Source organism: Euprymna scolopes, chromosome 13 (assembly GCF_053919585.1).
Source record: "Euprymna scolopes isolate OS-2025 chromosome 13, ASM5391958v1, whole genome shotgun sequence".
Lineage (NCBI taxonomy): Eukaryota > Metazoa > Mollusca > Cephalopoda > Sepiida > Sepiolidae > Euprymna > Euprymna scolopes.
Window position 1 is genome coordinate 105559488 of NC_136494.1, and position 18953 is coordinate 105578440.

The following is an 18953-nucleotide window of genomic DNA, read 5'->3' on the forward strand; positions in this document are numbered from 1 at the left end:
ATTTACTTCCAGAACATACTTTATCCGGCTCGGATATTTTCAAATGGTTATCATCTTAAAAAATAAATAAAAATTAAGGGAGGCGGCGAAGGCATAATTCTATATTTTTTAATAGTTATTTCCATTTATTTGGAACAAAATAATATAAAGGAAGGTATCATTAAAAAAAGAAAATGAAATAAATTGCAAGAAAATACATTACCAGGCAACGCCGGGTCAGGACAGCTAGTAATATAAAAAAATAATCAAAACCATATGCTGTAATAAATTATGTAACCAACTCTGCATATGATGCCCCCCCCCCCTTCCTTCTACATTTCACTTAAAGGAAGCACTTTACAGTTTCCCTGTGGTCTATCTTAATTGTACTATGTGACCATTATGAAGAAAGTCTCATGTGAATTGTTTATATTTCTGTGTTGACAGCAGATAACTAAAACTTCTGGAGGCAAGACTCAATGAAAAGAGACTGTTATTAATGCTCTAATGTTCAATTGTGACTTACCAATAACGAGACTATTTGGAAAGGGCTTATAATGGGAATGATTATTCTCCCATTATAATTAAATGAATGTAATGAGAGGCTGGAATAGGAAGTTTATCTGACTCCAAAATTTAATTAACAGATGCCAACGTAGTTTTAAATTAAAAAAAACCCCAAAAAACTTTAATTGAATTATGCTGGAAAATGAATTAAAATGACTAACAGTATTTATAAGGTGTAGCATGCAACCTGTTCGGTTCTGTGCCCCAATTGCTGCAAATGGTGAACAAAATTACATGGGTGCTGTAAGAAGTCAAACAGTTTGTGTTCCTACGCCAGAGCTTCTGATTGGCTGGAGGAGCTAATCTCTGCTGTTGCACACCTATTTACATCAAAGGAAAGTAGTACATCCGAGGGTTGTCTCAAAAGTAAAGCCTCCTATTTTCTTTAACTTCAAAAATTTAAGAGCTACGAAGATGGGGGTGGTACTCGTTAAAACTAGTGACGTTTTGTGCTTCAGAATTTATTTTTGTACATAGTCATCACTATTCTCAATGCACTTTTGCCAGGAATTCAATAAAGCATCTCTGCTTCTGATGCACGTCCATGACAGGGGCTGCTTTCTCAGAATCTCACACCATCAATATCTGCACAAAGATGAATCAAGTCATAAATGCATATGTTCAGTTCAATGCAATTTGCAATCCCTTCTGATCCATTTGGGCAGAATAAAAAAAAAAATAGGAGGCATTACTTTTGGGAAGTCCCTCGTATATATACAATCTAAGCTTATTTTTTAATGAAGAATATTTCGACCCATTCCTTTGATATATGTATCAACTCAAATATAAAATGACAGGAAAATCTTTGAATGGAGAAGTTAATATTGTTGAAGCCTGAGATGCAATTTTTTTTTTTTTTTTAAATTTTTTTTTTCGATTTGAAAAGTTACATATTACACTACTACTAAATTTAGGTCTAAATGACAGACCCCCCCCCTCAAGTGCCTTTCTTGAACCTGTCATAACATTAACCTGAGTGACAAGTCCCATCTTAAAAATCTCCTTTAATCCTACCACTAACTCTGTCTGAATGATACCTACTTCAAAATAAAAAAAAAAACCCTTCCATAACCCTACCACTAACCCTAAGGACGAGTGGCAAGTCCCCTCCCCATCATAGTCTTAAGATCACACATAATCATCTAAAAACAAAAAATGACCCTATGCCCCCTTAAAAAAAGCACAAGATTTTTATCATAGAAAAATAAATTAACTGCCATAAAATGCTAAAATGACTTGGAAATGATGGATTATTTTATATTAAATTTATATATGCAACTAATCCTCCACTTTAAAATAATTGATTTTTTTTTTTTTTTTTTTTTTTGTTGCCAAGTTTTCAGGATGCTCGCACGAAATTACTCTTAACCTTACCACTAACCCAAAGTCCGAGTGGCAAGCTTCCTCATCCTCCTCCTACAGAGACCCTTTTAAAATCACAATTGTTAAAAAAAATTTTTTTCAAATAAACGCACAGGATTTATTTTCATAGAAAAAAAAATTGGTTAACTGCTCTAAAATGTTAGAATGACCTGAAAGTCATTTTACATAAAATTTTTATATATATTATATACTAGCAGGGAGATCTGACGTTGTCTGGGATTGAATGAAGATCGATAAATGTTCCACCCTCCCATACTTTTATTGCCATCAAAATCAGTGAAATCGCCCATTTTTAATCAGATTGATTGTCTGCCTGCTCTAGTTAAGAACCTCACCCCATGCCTGCCACAGTGTACAGGGAGGAAGCTTCACATGTGTAGTGACAGTTCCCAATACATTGTAGTCTACATTGCACTGGAGAGAATCTACTGTTGATTTTTATTAAATTATCTGTAAATAATGGCTTCACTTAAAGATTAAAATCGTGGTTCACATGTGCTCTAAACAGAAACATTCATTTTGAATGTACCTCTTTCTTATAAAAAAATCGACAGTTGATTTTATAGCTGTGCCTTTCTGCTTGTGTAATGATAAAACATATCAAATGCACTTGTAATATTAGGGTCGATGAAAGTGTTAACTTTCGTCAAAATCAAACTGCCTTCTTTAATTGGAATTTTTCAATTAGCGATTCTCAATAATTATCAGATACATTTCTATACAAAACCTGCATAAGAACATTCCCAGACACATCAAGAACCTTCGTGTGTAGTTTAAAAAAAATCTGACCAGCTGTTTCCATGTCCATTTGGAATTCTCTCTCGATTCCTTTTATGTAAAAGAACAAGATATATAATTTCTACCAAGTTTTTTAGTGTTCATATGTAATTGGCTAAAAAAAAAAAAAAAAAGGAGAATCACATATGGTGGGGGGGCGATTTAGTAGGTACGTATCTACAATGATACAAAACAAATTTTGCAATAAATTAATTTCTAAACAATCATAGTATTGGATTTTTTTCTAATATATCAAATGCATTACAATTCAACTTTACGTCCTCTAGCTTTTCTTTTTTAATGGATACATGGAATTTTTATGGTATTGCAACATATTTATGTGCATTTATTACAGATTAGTTGGAAATCATTAATTTCTGGAGATTTTCAGTGCCATATTCTGATTTCTTGCACAAAAGTAAACTTATATGCCAACTTTCATTGTTTTATCTTTTGTTTTTACAAAGATATAGCATTTTTACTGAAAAAATAGTATAAAAATGTGATAAAACGCATATGGTCTGAAAAACCATATATCCAAACGTGCGAGGCACAAAAATAACTCAAACTTCGTTATTTTTGATCCAATTTAAAAAGATTCTTAAATCAAGCTCTTTCTATGTATGCCATTAAAATGCTTAAAAGCATTGAAAAATTTTTCATGTAAATTGCTAATTTATATAGGGTGGCAGGATAAATTTGTCACCCTAAAGAAAACAACACTTCAGCTTCATTTTAAAACTTTTATTGAAAAAAATCAATTCAGGTAATTTGATTATGTTGTAAAGCTGACATCAATTCAATGTAGCCGCCTTCAGCCTCAATCACCGCTTTAATACGGGTCTGAAACTGGGAGCATGCTTTTTCCACAAGTGCTGGTGGGAGCTCGGTGAATAATCGGCGGATGGCGGCGATCAGGCTGGTTTTGGTGTTGTGGGAGGTCATGTTAGTGATGTTCTCAATGTATGACCAAACAAAGTAGTGCGGCGGGTTCAGGTTTGGGAAGGAGGAGGGGGGCAATGAGAGAAGGGTACAAAGTTGTAGCACTCCTTCTGAAGCCAAGCTCTTTGGACTTGTGGGTTGGTGCCAAATCTTGCTGCCAGACCCAGGGTCTGCCAGCGATCACCTGATTGCAGGGTATAACCACTCTCTTCAGCACATCTAGGTGCACTTTAGTGTTGACCTTCAAGCCCACTGCAGATGTGTGGTGACATGATGTGACCCTTACTTGAAACCATACCAAAGACCGTGGCCAGAAACTTTGTTAAACTGTCCTCAAGCATTCAACCATCCGGATTTGAATTTTGAGGGGGCTGGCAATGGTCCTGTTGTCATAACTTGGATCAGTAAAGAGCATGAGTTGTACAGCGGCGCATTTCTGATCTCACTCATTGAACATTGTGTCACTTTCAGACATGATAGAAGGCTTCTATTGCTCTTGGGGTTTGTACACAACTGGCCAACTAGTAGATGGCCTGCAACAACAACAAAAAAACAAAACAAAAAAAACTGGTTTTCATCAAATGGAAACTGAATCATGTTATCTTTTCTAGGGCGACGATTTTATCGTTTTGACCCTGTATATAATAACCCTCTACTTCTTTAGATAGGTCTATATTTACTTGCTTAAACATCATGAGAGCAATTTTTTTATTTTGTTTTCTTCATCGATACTTAGATGTTGATGGGTTGGATGACGTCATAATTGACTTGGCTTTTTGTGTTATTTGTAGTTTAATATAAGCTTGATTTCACTGTATCCATCCTTTATTATTATATTTAAATTTACATTTCTGAGTTGACCGTTATTTTTATTGTTCAAAAAGCGTTCCATCTTTATTTTTAAAGCTTAATGTTTTTCTTTTAATATAAAGAATGCTTTATCATTTTATAATCAGTACATATTTTAATTGGATTCTAACAACGCATATATTGTCCTTGAAATATTGCACCATGTTTCTGTGCAAGCTTTCTATGAAACAATGTTCAGATTCAGTGTTCAGGAAAAATACTTTATATTTTTAACATAGAAAGCAAATTCTTACTGTATCTGTCACCAACTCTTGCCATTGGAATTGTAACTTAAACTTTTATGGCAAACAATTGAAGTAGAATAATTCTGTTAGTTTTCTCTTTGCAATTTGCTATTATTCAACCGCTTGTGCCTGTAAACAATGTTTTCCTCTTTTTCTCTTTCTGCATCTGAACTCAGCTGTTTTGGCATGACCCAGGTTATATTCTCAACTGGGTGCGATATGAATAAAGTCATTGTGGAAACCAATTTTATTACTTGCAGCTATGACTACATCTACATTTTGACTGGTCACTTGGACTATACAAATTAGATAAGCGTTAACATCTGGAAGAAATTTTATTTTCATTCTTGATTACTATACTTTTTTTTTTTAAATTTTTTACAAATCCATTTTTTTTTTGTTTTACAAATCTTTTTTTTCTACAAATCAAATCCTTTTTTTTTTTTTTTTTTTTTTTTTTTTTTTACAAATCCAGGTTTTTTTTTTTTTACGCACATCCTTTTTTACGCACATCGTTTTTATATACACACATCCTTTTTTTATACACACATCCTTTTTTATATACACACACATCCTTTTTTATATACACACACATCCTTTTTTATATACACACACATCCTTTTTTATATACACACACATCCTTTTTTATATACACACACATCCTTTTTTATATACACACACATCCTTTTTTATATACACACACATCCTTTTTTATATACACACACATCCTTTTTTATATACACACACATCCTTTTTTATATACACACACATCCTTTTTTATATACACACACATCCTTTTTTATATACACACACATCCTTTTTTATATGCACACACATCCTTTTTTATATACACACACATCCTTTTTTATATACACACACATCCTTTTTTATATACACGCACATCCTTTTTTATATACACACACATCCTTTTTTATATACACACACATCCTTTTTTATATACACACACACATCCTTTTTTATATACACACACATCCTTTTTTATATACACACACATCCTTTTTTATATACACACACATCCTTTTTTATATACACACACATCCTTTTTTATATACACACATCCTTTTTTATTACACACATCCTTTTTTTTTACACATCCCTTTTTTTTACACACATCCCTTTTTTTTACACACATTCCTTTTTTTTACACACATCCATTTTTTTTTACACACATCCCTTTTTTTTACACACATCCTTTTTTTACACACATCCCTTTTTTTTTACACACATCCCTTTTTTTTACACACATCCCTTTTTTTTTACACACATCCCTTTTTTTTACACACATCCCTTTTTTTACACACATCCCTTTTTTTACACACGTCCCTTTTTTTTACACACGTCCCTTTTTTTACACACGTCCCATTTTTTTACACACGTCCCATTTTTTTACACACGTCCCATTTTTTTACACACGTCCCATTTTTTTACACACGTCCCATTTTTTTACACACGTCCCATTTTTTTACACACGTCCCATTTTTTTACACACGTCCCTTTTTTTACACACGTCCCTTTTTTTTTACACACGTCCCTTTTTTTTTACACACGTCCCTTTTTTTTTACACACGTCCCTTTTTTTTACACACGTCCCTTTTTTTTACACACGTCCCTTTTTTTTACACACGTCCCTTTTTTTTACACACGTCCCTTTTTTTTACACACGTCCCTTTTTTTTACACACGTCCCTTTTTTTTACACACGTCCCTTTTTTTTACACACATCCCTTTTTTTACACACATCCCTTTTTTTACACACATCCCTTTTTTTTACACACATCCCTTTTTTTACACACATCCCTTTATTTTACACACATCCTTTATTTTACACACATCCTTTATTTTACACTTATCCTTTATTTTACACACATCCTTTATTTTACACACATCCTTTATTTTACACACATCCTTTATTTTACACACATCCTTTTTTATTTTACACACATCCTTTATTTTACACACATCCTTTATTTTACACACATCCTTTTTTATTTTACACACATCCTTTTTTATTTTACACACATCCTTTTTTATTTTACACACATCCTTTTTTATTTTACACACATCCTTTTTTATTTTACACACATCCTTTTTTATTTTACACACATCCTTTTTTATTTTACACACATCCTTTTTTATTTTACACACATCCTTTTTTATTTTACACACATCCTTTTTTATTTTACACACATCCTTTTTTATTTTACACACATCCTTTTTTATTTTACACACATCCTTTTTTATTTTACACACATCCTTTTTTATTTTACACACATCCTTTTTTATTTTTACAAATTTTTTTCTTACAAAATTTTTCTTACAAATCTTTTTTTAATTTGTAACTGTAATTTTTATTTTTTGCAAATAGTCCAAAGTGTAGTATCTGATCTGCAACACTTCATCTGCTCTGCCCTCAGTCATTGAAGGAGAAATCTTGTTGAACTGAAATTTTCATTTTTTCCAATTCAAGGAGTCTCTTTTTTCAGTGCTGGATTTCCTCTTACATGAAAACCAACCTTGTGGGGAGGCAATAAAATGGATAAAATAAGGAAAAATTTAACTTAAAAAAAAAAATAGAACTTTATCATATTTAAAAAAAAAATCTTTTTCAATAATTACTTTTCATCTCAGCATTTATAAAAAAAAAAGAAAAAATTATCAACTTTTAAATGATTTTTTTTAATTGCTTTTAAAAATGTCTTAGATGGCATTAAATAAATTTACTTCTTCCAGATCTACTTTAAATGAAATAAATTCATAGAAATATTTGTAGAAAAAATAATTTTAATTAAATCTGAAGTGAAAAAAAGTGAATAACTTCACAAATTCAAAGAAATGAAATAAAACTTGTGTGCATGGATGATATTTCATTTTTATTGAAAGACTTTCTCAAATAAAATCTTGGCTGTATTTATCTGAGGTTGTTCAGGATACAATAAGATCGTTTTAGTTTAAAAAAAAAATTTTTTTTTTATAAACCTTTTTGCAACTACTATTATATTCTTCAGTATAAAATGCGTTATATCCCAAGTCGATTTATATTTTTAAGCTGTTATTTAAAAATGTTCCATATTAACAGTTGTAATTTTTTATATTGTAGCAAAGTAAGCAATAACAAGTGAAAATTGACTAGTTGAAAGTTGCTTTGTTAGTTAGTGGACAGACATATACCTTAATAAAAAGTTGGTTTAGGTCGGCTGGCAAGCAAGAAACGAAAATAATGGTGCAAGTGAAGTTTTATTTTTAAAAAATCCAATTTTCTAGCTAAATGATGATTGATCTCAATATCATTTTTCTAAAGACAAGGGAGATAATTCTAAATTCAAACTTTTGAGATTTTAGAAAGTCATTCTTAACATGTTGAAGGGCCAAGGGCATTGAAAAAACTAAAATTAATCACTGGTTTACTCTCTCATACAATAGCTCTTCATCAAAAGGTTAGAATCGGCCTACGAATCCCTATTAATTGCTTAAAAATGCTTCTTTATAAAAATAAAATTATTTGATCAATAATCATGAAGATTTTTTGTTTCTTCATGAGGGGGAGAAATTTTTTTTTTTTTTCCAATTCGAGAAGTCTTTTTTCAGTGCTGGATTTCCCCTCATATTAAAACCGACCTTAAGGCAGTAAAATGGATGAAATAAGGAAAATTTAAATTTTTTTGTCTTTCTAGAATTTTATAATATATATTTAAAAAATATTTTTCAATAATTACTTTCCGTTTTATTTCTATAAAAATTTTTTAAAAAATTATCAAATTTTAATTGATTAGCGCCAATTTGTCAATAGATATTTTATTTAATGCCGTTTAAGATTATAAGTTATAACCCCCCCCCTTTTTTTTATAGATGTTTACTCTAGGGTATATGTGATTAGTGGATTTTCCAATTTCCTTTTCATAATGTGAAAAACAAAAATTACAAAAAGAAATTAAAATAAAATAAAAAAAATATGGTTGAATTTTCGGCCACCAAGAAAACTGAACATATTTGGTAGTAAGATGTCTTCACATTCTACATTTCATGGTCAGGGTTAGTTTCAGCTGTTTGTCATTCATCAAGCAGATTTCATCATGTTAAAGATGTCATTTTATTTCAACGATCAAGAGTTTCTGTTTAAAAGATTCACTGTGTAAATAAAAACAAAAACTTACGTCTTTACTTAAATTTTTAGTTTGCTCTATTTTAAATAGTTACATCTTTTGAACCCACCATCACACACACACACACACACACACACACACACACACACACACACACACACACACACACACACAATGTGCAATGTCTATTTTTCATTCTCTTATATGACAGTTCACTTAGAAATTAATTCAAAATATACTCACAGCATAATTCCCTTTAATTCTTCGAATGAAGTTAGTACATTATTAGAGATTAGTTAATAACACTAATAAAACAGGTATTTAAGTTGCATTTCGACTTCATCCTCACAGATGAGTACTGAGAAAATGCAAACATCAGTGAGAGTTGAGGACATGTGTTGCATGGAAAGAATTGATATGGAAATGTGATGGATGTTTTATGTGAGTCTTACATTTGATGACCACAGAGGAAGGTTAAATCTGCACAGTATAAGATGTGTGCAGAACAGGAAACTCTGATGGTATGGCCATGTTGAAAGAATGGATAAGAGTTCTTGGGTTAGTAGTTGTAGAACAGATAAGGTAGTCGGTTCAGTTTACATGGGAATGTCAACATGGGAGGAAGTGAAAATAGATTTGAGAAAAAGAGGGATAATAAAAAAAAACTTGGCCAGAGATAGGTTAGTTGGGAAAGTGTATGTTTATGTACTCGTATCAAGTAGCACTCCAAACTTTTCATCTAACACAAAAATGCAAAGTCTGCAAAATTTTAAAAGTTGGACCTGAATAGCATTTAAGATAACGTATCAAGCTTTGATTCTGACTAGCCAATTTTCATTTTTTTTTATTGTTGTACCATGTTGTTGGCACTACAATGGTGTACTTTGCTAAAGTTTATTTAAAAAGTGTTGTCTTACGTGAGCAACAAGTGATATGAAAACATTTTTCAATCATGACAGAAAAATCAAAATTAGCAAGGGGAATAACTCATGTTAAATAGAAGAATATTAAAACAATCGTCTCCTTTAATGCTTAGAATTCTATTGTTCTATATAAGTTTAAAAAATGTGCAAACAAATAGACCCCCCACCCCCGAACTTCAGTACATTCCATGCAATGCCAGGTTGAGATAGCTATTTAATAACAAATTTATTTCTAAATGTCAGTACAATGTAATGTGTTTGCTGCACAAGTGAAACACACAAATTTTTATCTGCTCCTTTAATTTAACTATTACTGAAAGCTGGTTCATGCCAATTAATTTTTTGTTGTGTAGAAACATTTTCTTTAAAATGATTTATAATACTTTCAGTTTGTTATCGATTACTTTTAGAACCCTATTGAAAAAATTGAAAAAAAAAAAAAAAAAAAAAAAAAATGAAAGTAAAAATTTCCTGGTAATGCTAGGTGGAGATAGGCTGTAGATTTTTTTTCATCAATTACTTTAAAAATTATATTTAATGAAAATGTAAAAAAAATTAATCCGGGGGCAATGTTGGGTAGATACAGCTACTTATCCATAAATATTTTTTTTTATCTGTTACCTTCAAAATCCTATTTCAAAGAAAAGCTTGGTAAAAAAAAACAAAAAAAAAACGAAATGAAGGTAAAACTTCTCATGGACAACGTTGGATAGGGACAGCTAGTTTTAAATTGAATTTTCTTTATTACTTTAATCGTGAAATATTATCTTCATATGCCTTAAAGAAGGTTTTCAGTGATGCATTACCTTGATTGAGTGGCATATGGCCGTGTGATCCTAAACGTTGTATCAAAGTTTACAGTTACCGAAAGGTGCTGAGTTCAATCCTGAATGAAGGCAGTAAAAAGTAACATTCAAAACAGAGACTCAGCAACTATGTCCTAGAGCCTAGCTGGAGTCCGAACACGGTAACCCCATAATAATAATAAAGGGTTGGGTTCGAGACTCCTAACAAACGGTTCCCCAGATTGATACAAAACACCTGATGAAGGCCGGAGGGCAAAACGGCCGAAACGTTGTGACGATAACCAAGATGAGGAAGTCAGTCTGACAATCTCAATCAATGAAAACACCTCATCTCAAAAATACAGACAATTACTATGCATTACCTTCATTGACGATTTTTGGGGTTTACTTCCTATCAGCTCACACAGCAACCCTGACCCGACTCCAGACATGCCAGATCATTTTGAAAGTTATCACCTATGTGTATGAAGGATACAAGAAAAAAAAGTTACTTTTGAATTCGTCCTTAGCCACATTTTTTACTAAATTCTTTGGTAGGTTATGATCTTTTTAACCAATTTTTTCTTTCCTTGAAAGCAGGAACCCTCGTTGCTCCCATTATACCTATTTTTTTTTTCAGTGCTCTGCATAGTCATTAACCCACAAAATCTTTGTTACCAACTTAAGTTCATAGTGGATCTTCCATCCATTTTCTCTACATTATTCAACCAGTTCTTGATATTTTTTCTGTTTTTCTCGTTTTTTTTTTTATTTTGCTTTTTTAAAAATCCTATTAAAAAAAAAATAATAAAAGAAACAAAACGAAAATGAAAGTTAAGATTCCCGGCATAATTACATTGACACATCAGTTCTCGTTAGATTACCAAAGTTAAGCAACATTGAGCCTGATCAGTACCAGATGGGTGACCAATTTGGGAATTCCAGATGCTGTATGTTAAGAGGACGTCGACACGTCCTTGCAAGAGTTGGAAAAACCCAACGTTGTCATACATGCGACTGGGGACCGCTAGTGAATTTTATACTCCCATCAAACTTCCTCCTTTGGAGGAAGCCGGTTATACCCACGTAGGGTTAATGCCGTTTCCAATTCTGGGTAAGGACAATTAGTTGGTTATTTAATCCAATTATTAAATACTTTATTTAAAACAACTACAACAATAAATAAATAAATAAAAATAATGAAAACCTGGGTCTCCATCCATAATTCTGTATCTAATTTTTCTTAAAAGGAATTTGATATATGGATTTGTAAAATAGGAATCTAAACTAAGTAAAATAAATCCCCTCCATCTGTGTGCGTGTGTAAATAAGTAAGTTGTAACCGATTGATATAAGTGAAGTGGAAATACTCTTGGGGCAAAGGAAAGTTATTTTGTCACTCAATATTCACTATGTTCTAGTTTCCTTCTTCCTTTGAAAAAATTATAAACTTTGCTATCTGATATAGAATTCAAAAGACCAAATGTTCAGTTGTGGGGAGGGGGGGGGGGCAAATGAAATGCTACTTTGCTTGCCTGGTTAAAAAATATCTCAACATATTGGCACTGGCACCAACCTTCCCTCCTCGCTTTTTAATTCATGTTGAATTTAATCATGTAAAAGGGAATAGTTTGAAATCTTAACCTTTAGAGATAAATGTGTTGGCAGATGTGATATTGTCATGTAGTACACTGGAAGTGCGAGAGAAAATGACAGAAGGTTGGGTTTAATGCTTATGTTTCTAATAGTTGATGATTTTGATTTATTTTCTGATGTTTGGAGTCCTCATACAGGGTGACCCCCCCCCCCCAAAAAAAAAAAAAAACTGGTTTCAATTAGGCCCCGTTTCTTAGTGTTTTGTCAGAATGAAATAAAACTTTGGTCATAACTTTTTATTATATTCAAAACATCACATCAAAACACTATGGTCTTTGGCCTTTTTTTCTCCGTTCTACAGTATATGTTCTAGATGGCCTCCATTTAGCTTTTTTTTTTTTTTGTCACCCTGTATTCAAGAGGTATGTTTCTGACACAGGGGAAAGAATTTTTTTTTTTGGGGGGGGGTCAGAATCTATCCTAACACTTGTTGGCTATTTTTTTTTTTATCTTGAAGCAGTATTTTTTATTTTTTTTTTTAACTCCTTACATCAAGTGGCTTCATGTCTTGTCTCAAGCAATTTCCATTAAAAACATCTTTAATTCTAATTAGTTGTGTCTTGGATAAATTGTTTCAATTTTATAAGTGACAGTGGGGTTTTAACTGCAAAAGAAAACTATCTCATTTTCAATTTCTTTTTAAGTAAGTCTTAATCTACTCGGATGAAAGAAAACTTCTAAAGATATAATCTGTTGGTGCAAAGTTGAAGGAATATGGTGGGTGATGCATTATTAATAATTAAAGTGAAAATTCGGGGCTACTAAGTCATAAATACATGTTAGATTGTTTAAGCTTTTGACAATTTAGCATCCATAAAGTTTAAACACATGATTAAAATTTATTTATTCACGTATACATATATTTCTATCATTTACAATATAAATATTGTTTCTTTTATTAAACTTTTGTGAACTTGATGCAACAAATCCATGTTGCTTTTAATTTTAGCAAACTTAATATTGCAAAAATCATGATTATTTAAGAATTAGAGGAGAGGGAGGGGGCGACCTTGCCCAGTCATAAAATACACTTAAATACATTTTAGTTCATGCAGATTTCGTGTTGTTACAGAGACGATTCTCTATTGAATATTATATTGTACCTAATATATAGTACTGATTTCAAAAGTAAAAAAAAAAAATCAACTAGAAAACATTTAGTGCTCCAGCCACGTTCCCTACCATTTGAGCTATCAACAGATAGATGAGAAAGATTTCAAATTAAACCACTTTAAGCTATGAATGAATTGGCATGTTGAAACGAACATTTTTCATTTTAACTTGCCGATATGTCTGTACATGTTAGTCATCCGTCCAAATAAAGATTTTACTCATTATAAACAATCCTTGGTGTATGATTACTATTTCCTGTTAATTTTAATGTTTAAGAGTTTATCGGTTAAATATTTTCAGACACATCTATTGTTTTATCTATATAGATTTGTTTAATAAGATTTGATTTCTTTTTAGTATTTTCCATGATTGAATGCTTTTGAATATATACGAGGGATGTTCCAAAAGTAATGCCTCCTATTTTTTATTATACCCAAATGGATCGAAGAGGATTACAAATTGTATTATGACGATTGAACTTATGTATTCATGACCTGAAAGTTTCATCTCTCTGCTGCAGATATTGACAGTGTGAGACTCTAAGAAAGCAACCTGTCATAGATGTGCGTCAGAAGCAAAGATGCATTGTCAAATTTTTCCATGGAGAAAAAATTAAACTGATAAACATTCACTGGCGCATGTTGAATGTTTACAAAGTCAATACAGTTGATGTCAGCACAGTTAGCAGATAGGTTTGTTAATTTCAGAGTGTTGGCAGGTGTGAGAATGACAAAGCGTGCTCTAGACTTTTATGACCGAAGCATTAAAAGAAGCTGGCAAAAGTGCAATTGAGAATGGCGGTGACTATGTAGAACACTAAATTCTGGAGTACAAAAGGTCGCTGGTTTTAACGATACCGTTTTTTAACATATGGTTTTAGTTTTTTAGTTAAAAAATAGGGCTTATTTTTGGAATGACCCTCATTTGCAAGTATTATTTTCTATAAAAAACACAACAAAATTTGAGCAAGAGTGCACACAAGTTCTTTTTTATCAGCCAGGGACATGCATTAAGGTGTGTGTGTGTGTGTGTGTGTGTGTGTGTGTGTGTGTGTGTGTGTGTGTGTGTGTATACTATACAGTATATTTTTCTTACTCTCGGTCTGTTAGATTTTCTCATGAACTATTGGCTGATCTGACTGAAATTTTGTATGGATCTTTTTTATTATAAGGTGCAGCAAACTAGGTATTATGGCATTTTTTCAGTACTCAGTTAGGAATTAATAGGGATTAGTATTTCATGCAAAAATGAGCACAAATTTAATCATATCAACCATTAATTGAAATAAAGCATTCATTCTAAGTCAACAGGCTAAAAACTTTAATAAATATATATATATATATATATATATATATATTATTGATAGTACCAGTCATCATGTAATCTGGCTAGGAGAGAGAGAATGTAGAAATGGATAAAATATTATGATACTATACAATCCCCCAAAGAAGATTAAAACCAATTATAATAACAAGGTTATGTATTAACCACATTTCATTTTTCTTTTTTACTTTAAACTACTCTGATCAATCTTGGCCGAACTCTTATTGTAACTCAAGGTTATTTAATATGTATGTATGGATTATCTAATAAGCCAGATTTGACTGGAGTCATAAGTAGTATAATGGACATGGACTATGGAATTGGCTACACTGAGTTAAAATCCAGTTTGATCTCTTGAATGTGCTTACATACTCTAATATCATTAGGAAAAGGTATGAATCATTTTCCACATGTCAGTTAAACAGCAACTTGTCTTCTATTGTATAATAAGCAGTTGCTTGTGTGTTTGTATGTCTGTCTAAAACAATAAAACTATAAAACATACACCCACAAAGTTGGTAGTTTTTTTTTTGATTGGCATTATCCTGGCTCAATAATATGTAAAATTAAAAAATAATTCTTTGGAGGTCAAGGTAAGTTGGAGCATTTTTTTTTTTTTTTTTAAATTTTTCTTCAGATAATTCGAGTGTTATCTGTTATATCAAGAGGTGTATGATTTCCATTATTTCAATATATTAAAACAGGAGAGAAATAGACTTAACAGAAGTGAAAGAGACAAAGTATTTATTTAGAATGGGAGGTGAACTTACTCTCGTGATCACATCTATTCCCACTGTCCTTCTTTACACCGGGAAAAATTATTTAATCAGAAACATTGTCGCTAATTACAAGTTTAAAAATAGGTTAGAACATTGATAAGAAATTTTCTATATTACTCTTTCATAAATAAATGCATTTATGTTAATATTAATTTTTTTTATTGCGTTAATTTTTATATAAGATTATAATTTGCTTTCTATCGGCTAATTGCAATGTTTTCCCTATATTGCTACAAGCGGCTACTGTTAAGATTATCTTAATATGTTGGTATTTTTCCATATAAGACACTTCAGAAGCATATACGCACAAAAAAGAAAAAGATCTGTTTTAAAATATTTCTAACAAATCGACTTTTTTTTCAGTATTCCTAAAGATTTATTTAATAAGCTATGCAAAGACAGGTAGGTGCGGCTATACTAAAATAAATCGTTGCTATTAATAAGACTAACTAAATGAATCTTCGTCATTAAAAATGCTAATATTTTGTAAAAAAAATGTTGCGTAGTGTCTCTGACATCAGTGGTCACAATATGAGGGATCATCTACGATACTTACATATTTAAAACCAGTATTTTTTATTTCTTGTTCTTATGATATTAGTGTTTTGTTTTACTAACTTTAATTTTATGTTTCTAATGAATCGGATTTTATTTTTCTTATATTCATACAGATTTGTAATATTTGTAACTTAAAAAAGTAAAAATATGGGTTCAGGGTTGGTAACAGGAGTTTCTTGGGTTTTCAGTTTTCTTCAGTAATGCCGATACACAAGTCTTGCTAGTGTTCCATGAATTGTTTAGGTAATGTTTTAATATTAAATAATCCATTTGCTTTATATACCATAAAGCAATTAAACAAGACCAAAATTAATGGCATGAAAATATCAGTTATAAATTGACTTGTGTACCAAGGCTTCCACAAGATTTGTTTGCATTCTGTGGTGAGACTTAGGCCCCAATTTGAGAGCTTTGAGAAATGTAGAGTTGCCATTAGTTTCAGGTCCATACTGATCTTGAAATGTATTTGTCAAAGTTCCATCTATAGATTTATATACAATCAATTGTTTATAAACAATTTACAAAATAAATAAATGAATTTACCGATCTGAATGCTGAACCGATACTGGGCCCTCACCATTACAGGGTCTGTCGCTGGAACCACAAATAGCTTGCACTCATAATGGAAGCAGCCTTGAATCACAGTGCCTGATCAGCCAGTGTTTGGGACGTGGTGAACTTGTTGGAATTAGCCGACCCAACTGACTCATGGTGACCATTTGTATAAAAAACGTTCAAATTCCTGCTCGGGTTTTGGAGATGAACTCTCATAATCGTATATATTCTGAAATTGTCATCTAGGGTATTTGGATAAATATATTTCATTTTGATCAAACATTATTATTGTATGTGCTCATGCTTGACACTTGCTGAAAAGGAAAAATAATGTCTTTTTTTTTTTTTTTAAATTTTATTCATCACTTGAAAAGTACAAAAATTAAAAATATTTATGGAAATATAATAGGAAATCCACTGTCTCAGAAATATATTCAGAATTTAACGGCTGAAAAGACCAGACGAGTACAAATTTTATAAACATTTATTGTTATTATTAAACTCCAATTGTTTTTTTTTTGTTTTTGTTTTTTCTGACAAGGAATATTTTAATATTCAAAAATTCGAAAATTTGAAAAGAAAAAAAAATTTAATTTAATAAATAGGTATGTTTATTAAAATAAATTTTGCACTTGTCTGGTCTTTTCAACCGTTAAATTTTAAATTATGTATGGAAATGTTAAAGATTCATGGGCTGAGAATAAGAAGATATAGGATTACTCATTCAATTCAAAATCGATGCAAGATTTTTCTGCTAGTATATATGCACATGTATTTAGGCAGCATGTTTTCATTCAGGCATTAAATAATACAAATGTTTTTTCTGATAAAACTTATTTTTCAATTTTCGAAATTTTAAAATGTTAAAGAACCACGAAAATGGGAGTGGTACCATTAAAACGAGTGACATTTAGTGCTCCAGAATTTATTTTTCTACATAGTCACCACTAATCTCAATGCACTTTTTTCCCAGCTTGTTTTGATACCTCGGTTGTTAAAGTGCAGAGTACGCTTTGTCACTCGCATCTTTGTTGCCACTCTGAAATCAACGAACCCATCTGTGCTAACATCAACTGCAACAGCTTTATAAACGTTCAACAAGCACCAGTGAATGTTGATCGGTTCAATTTTTTTCTGCATGAAGGAATTCAATGACACATCTGGATTACTTTTGAAATGTCCCTTGTGATTCATTTAATGTCTCATTTAAATTGGTGTATATAATTTCTGTGAGTTTGTTTTATTTTATTCTTTTTTGGGGGAGTACTTTCGAATTGTAAAAAGAAAAATGTAGAACTTGTATGCACCAATTTGACCAAATTATTAAATGAATTATCAAAATAATTGAAAACAAAACATAAGACAATCTCATTGAACAAAAAACTTGTTTAATAACATTTGTCTATATAATATATACACACACAAACATAATTTGAGTATACATTTGCAAACATGTTTCAGTTTAGTTGGGTTGTAGCTAGAACTGAAACATGTCTATAAATTTGTAGCCTAATTATGTTTATATAAACAAAGACCTATATGAACAAACTCTACTCGCTATGGAGCATTATCATACGCAGCAGAAATTCTAAATTTTTTTTACTGTTGATTCAAACTTGGATTACACTCTCTCATATATATATATATATATATATATATATATATATACTTCATTTACATAAAATTAATATACGAAAGTATAGATTTATGGGTAAACTTTAAGTATTTACTTCAAAAGTGCTCAATACGTAGGTAGAGCTAGTTAGTAATTTATAAAATATATATGGCGATTAAGCTACACTGAATATTCTGCGTTTCATCCACTATAGGATTCGTCAGGCTTATGCGTGAATTTTGTGGTTGCTTCTTGTTTTTATATATGTTAAGGATTTCTAGTTAGCCAATCATCTTTCTAGTATCCACCGCGCCCCTTCCTATCAGCCAATGAGCATGCATTTTATCAAACAAAGGATATGTTTTAGAACTAGGTTAGTGGTTTACGGTAGACGTTTTCCTTCCTTCTTTATATATATATATATAAATATACCTATGTGTACACACACACATGCACATATATATACATATACATATATGTGTGATCGTTTATGTATATTCATGTTTATTTAATTTATTTATTTGTTTGTTTTCTATTGTTATTGTTAGTTTTAAAGCTATTTTGTATCGCTATCCTAGAGTAAGTTTTATTTTGTGAACACAGTTGTTTGCTATTTCTCGTCTACAGTTTAATAACAAAAGTACATTCAAAAATAAAAAACACTGTATAAAAACAACACTAGCAAATAAATACTGGGAACTCAAAGAAAGCAGACATTCGCCGGTAGTCGAATGGAAAATAATGAGACAAGCTACCACGTGCAGACATTTAGACGACCCGTGTA

At 31.2% G+C, this 18953-nt stretch overlaps 1 protein-coding gene across 4 annotated transcripts in view; it reads left to right on the top strand.

The window, feature by feature from the left end:
* LOC145292141 (uncharacterized) overlaps nucleotides 1–18953 on the top strand; it is a 506863-nt gene that overhangs the window by 153993 nt on the left and 333917 nt on the right. The window contains exon 2 of one of the 4 annotated variants that reach the window (XM_080138263.1): nucleotides 15805–15843. The exons of the other annotated variants lie outside the window; for them this stretch is intronic. Coding sequence (XP_079994389.1) covers nucleotides 15805–15843 — 39 coding nt within the window. The remainder of the gene's footprint in view (nucleotides 1–15804; nucleotides 15844–18953) is intronic. 4 annotated transcript variants of the gene reach the window in all.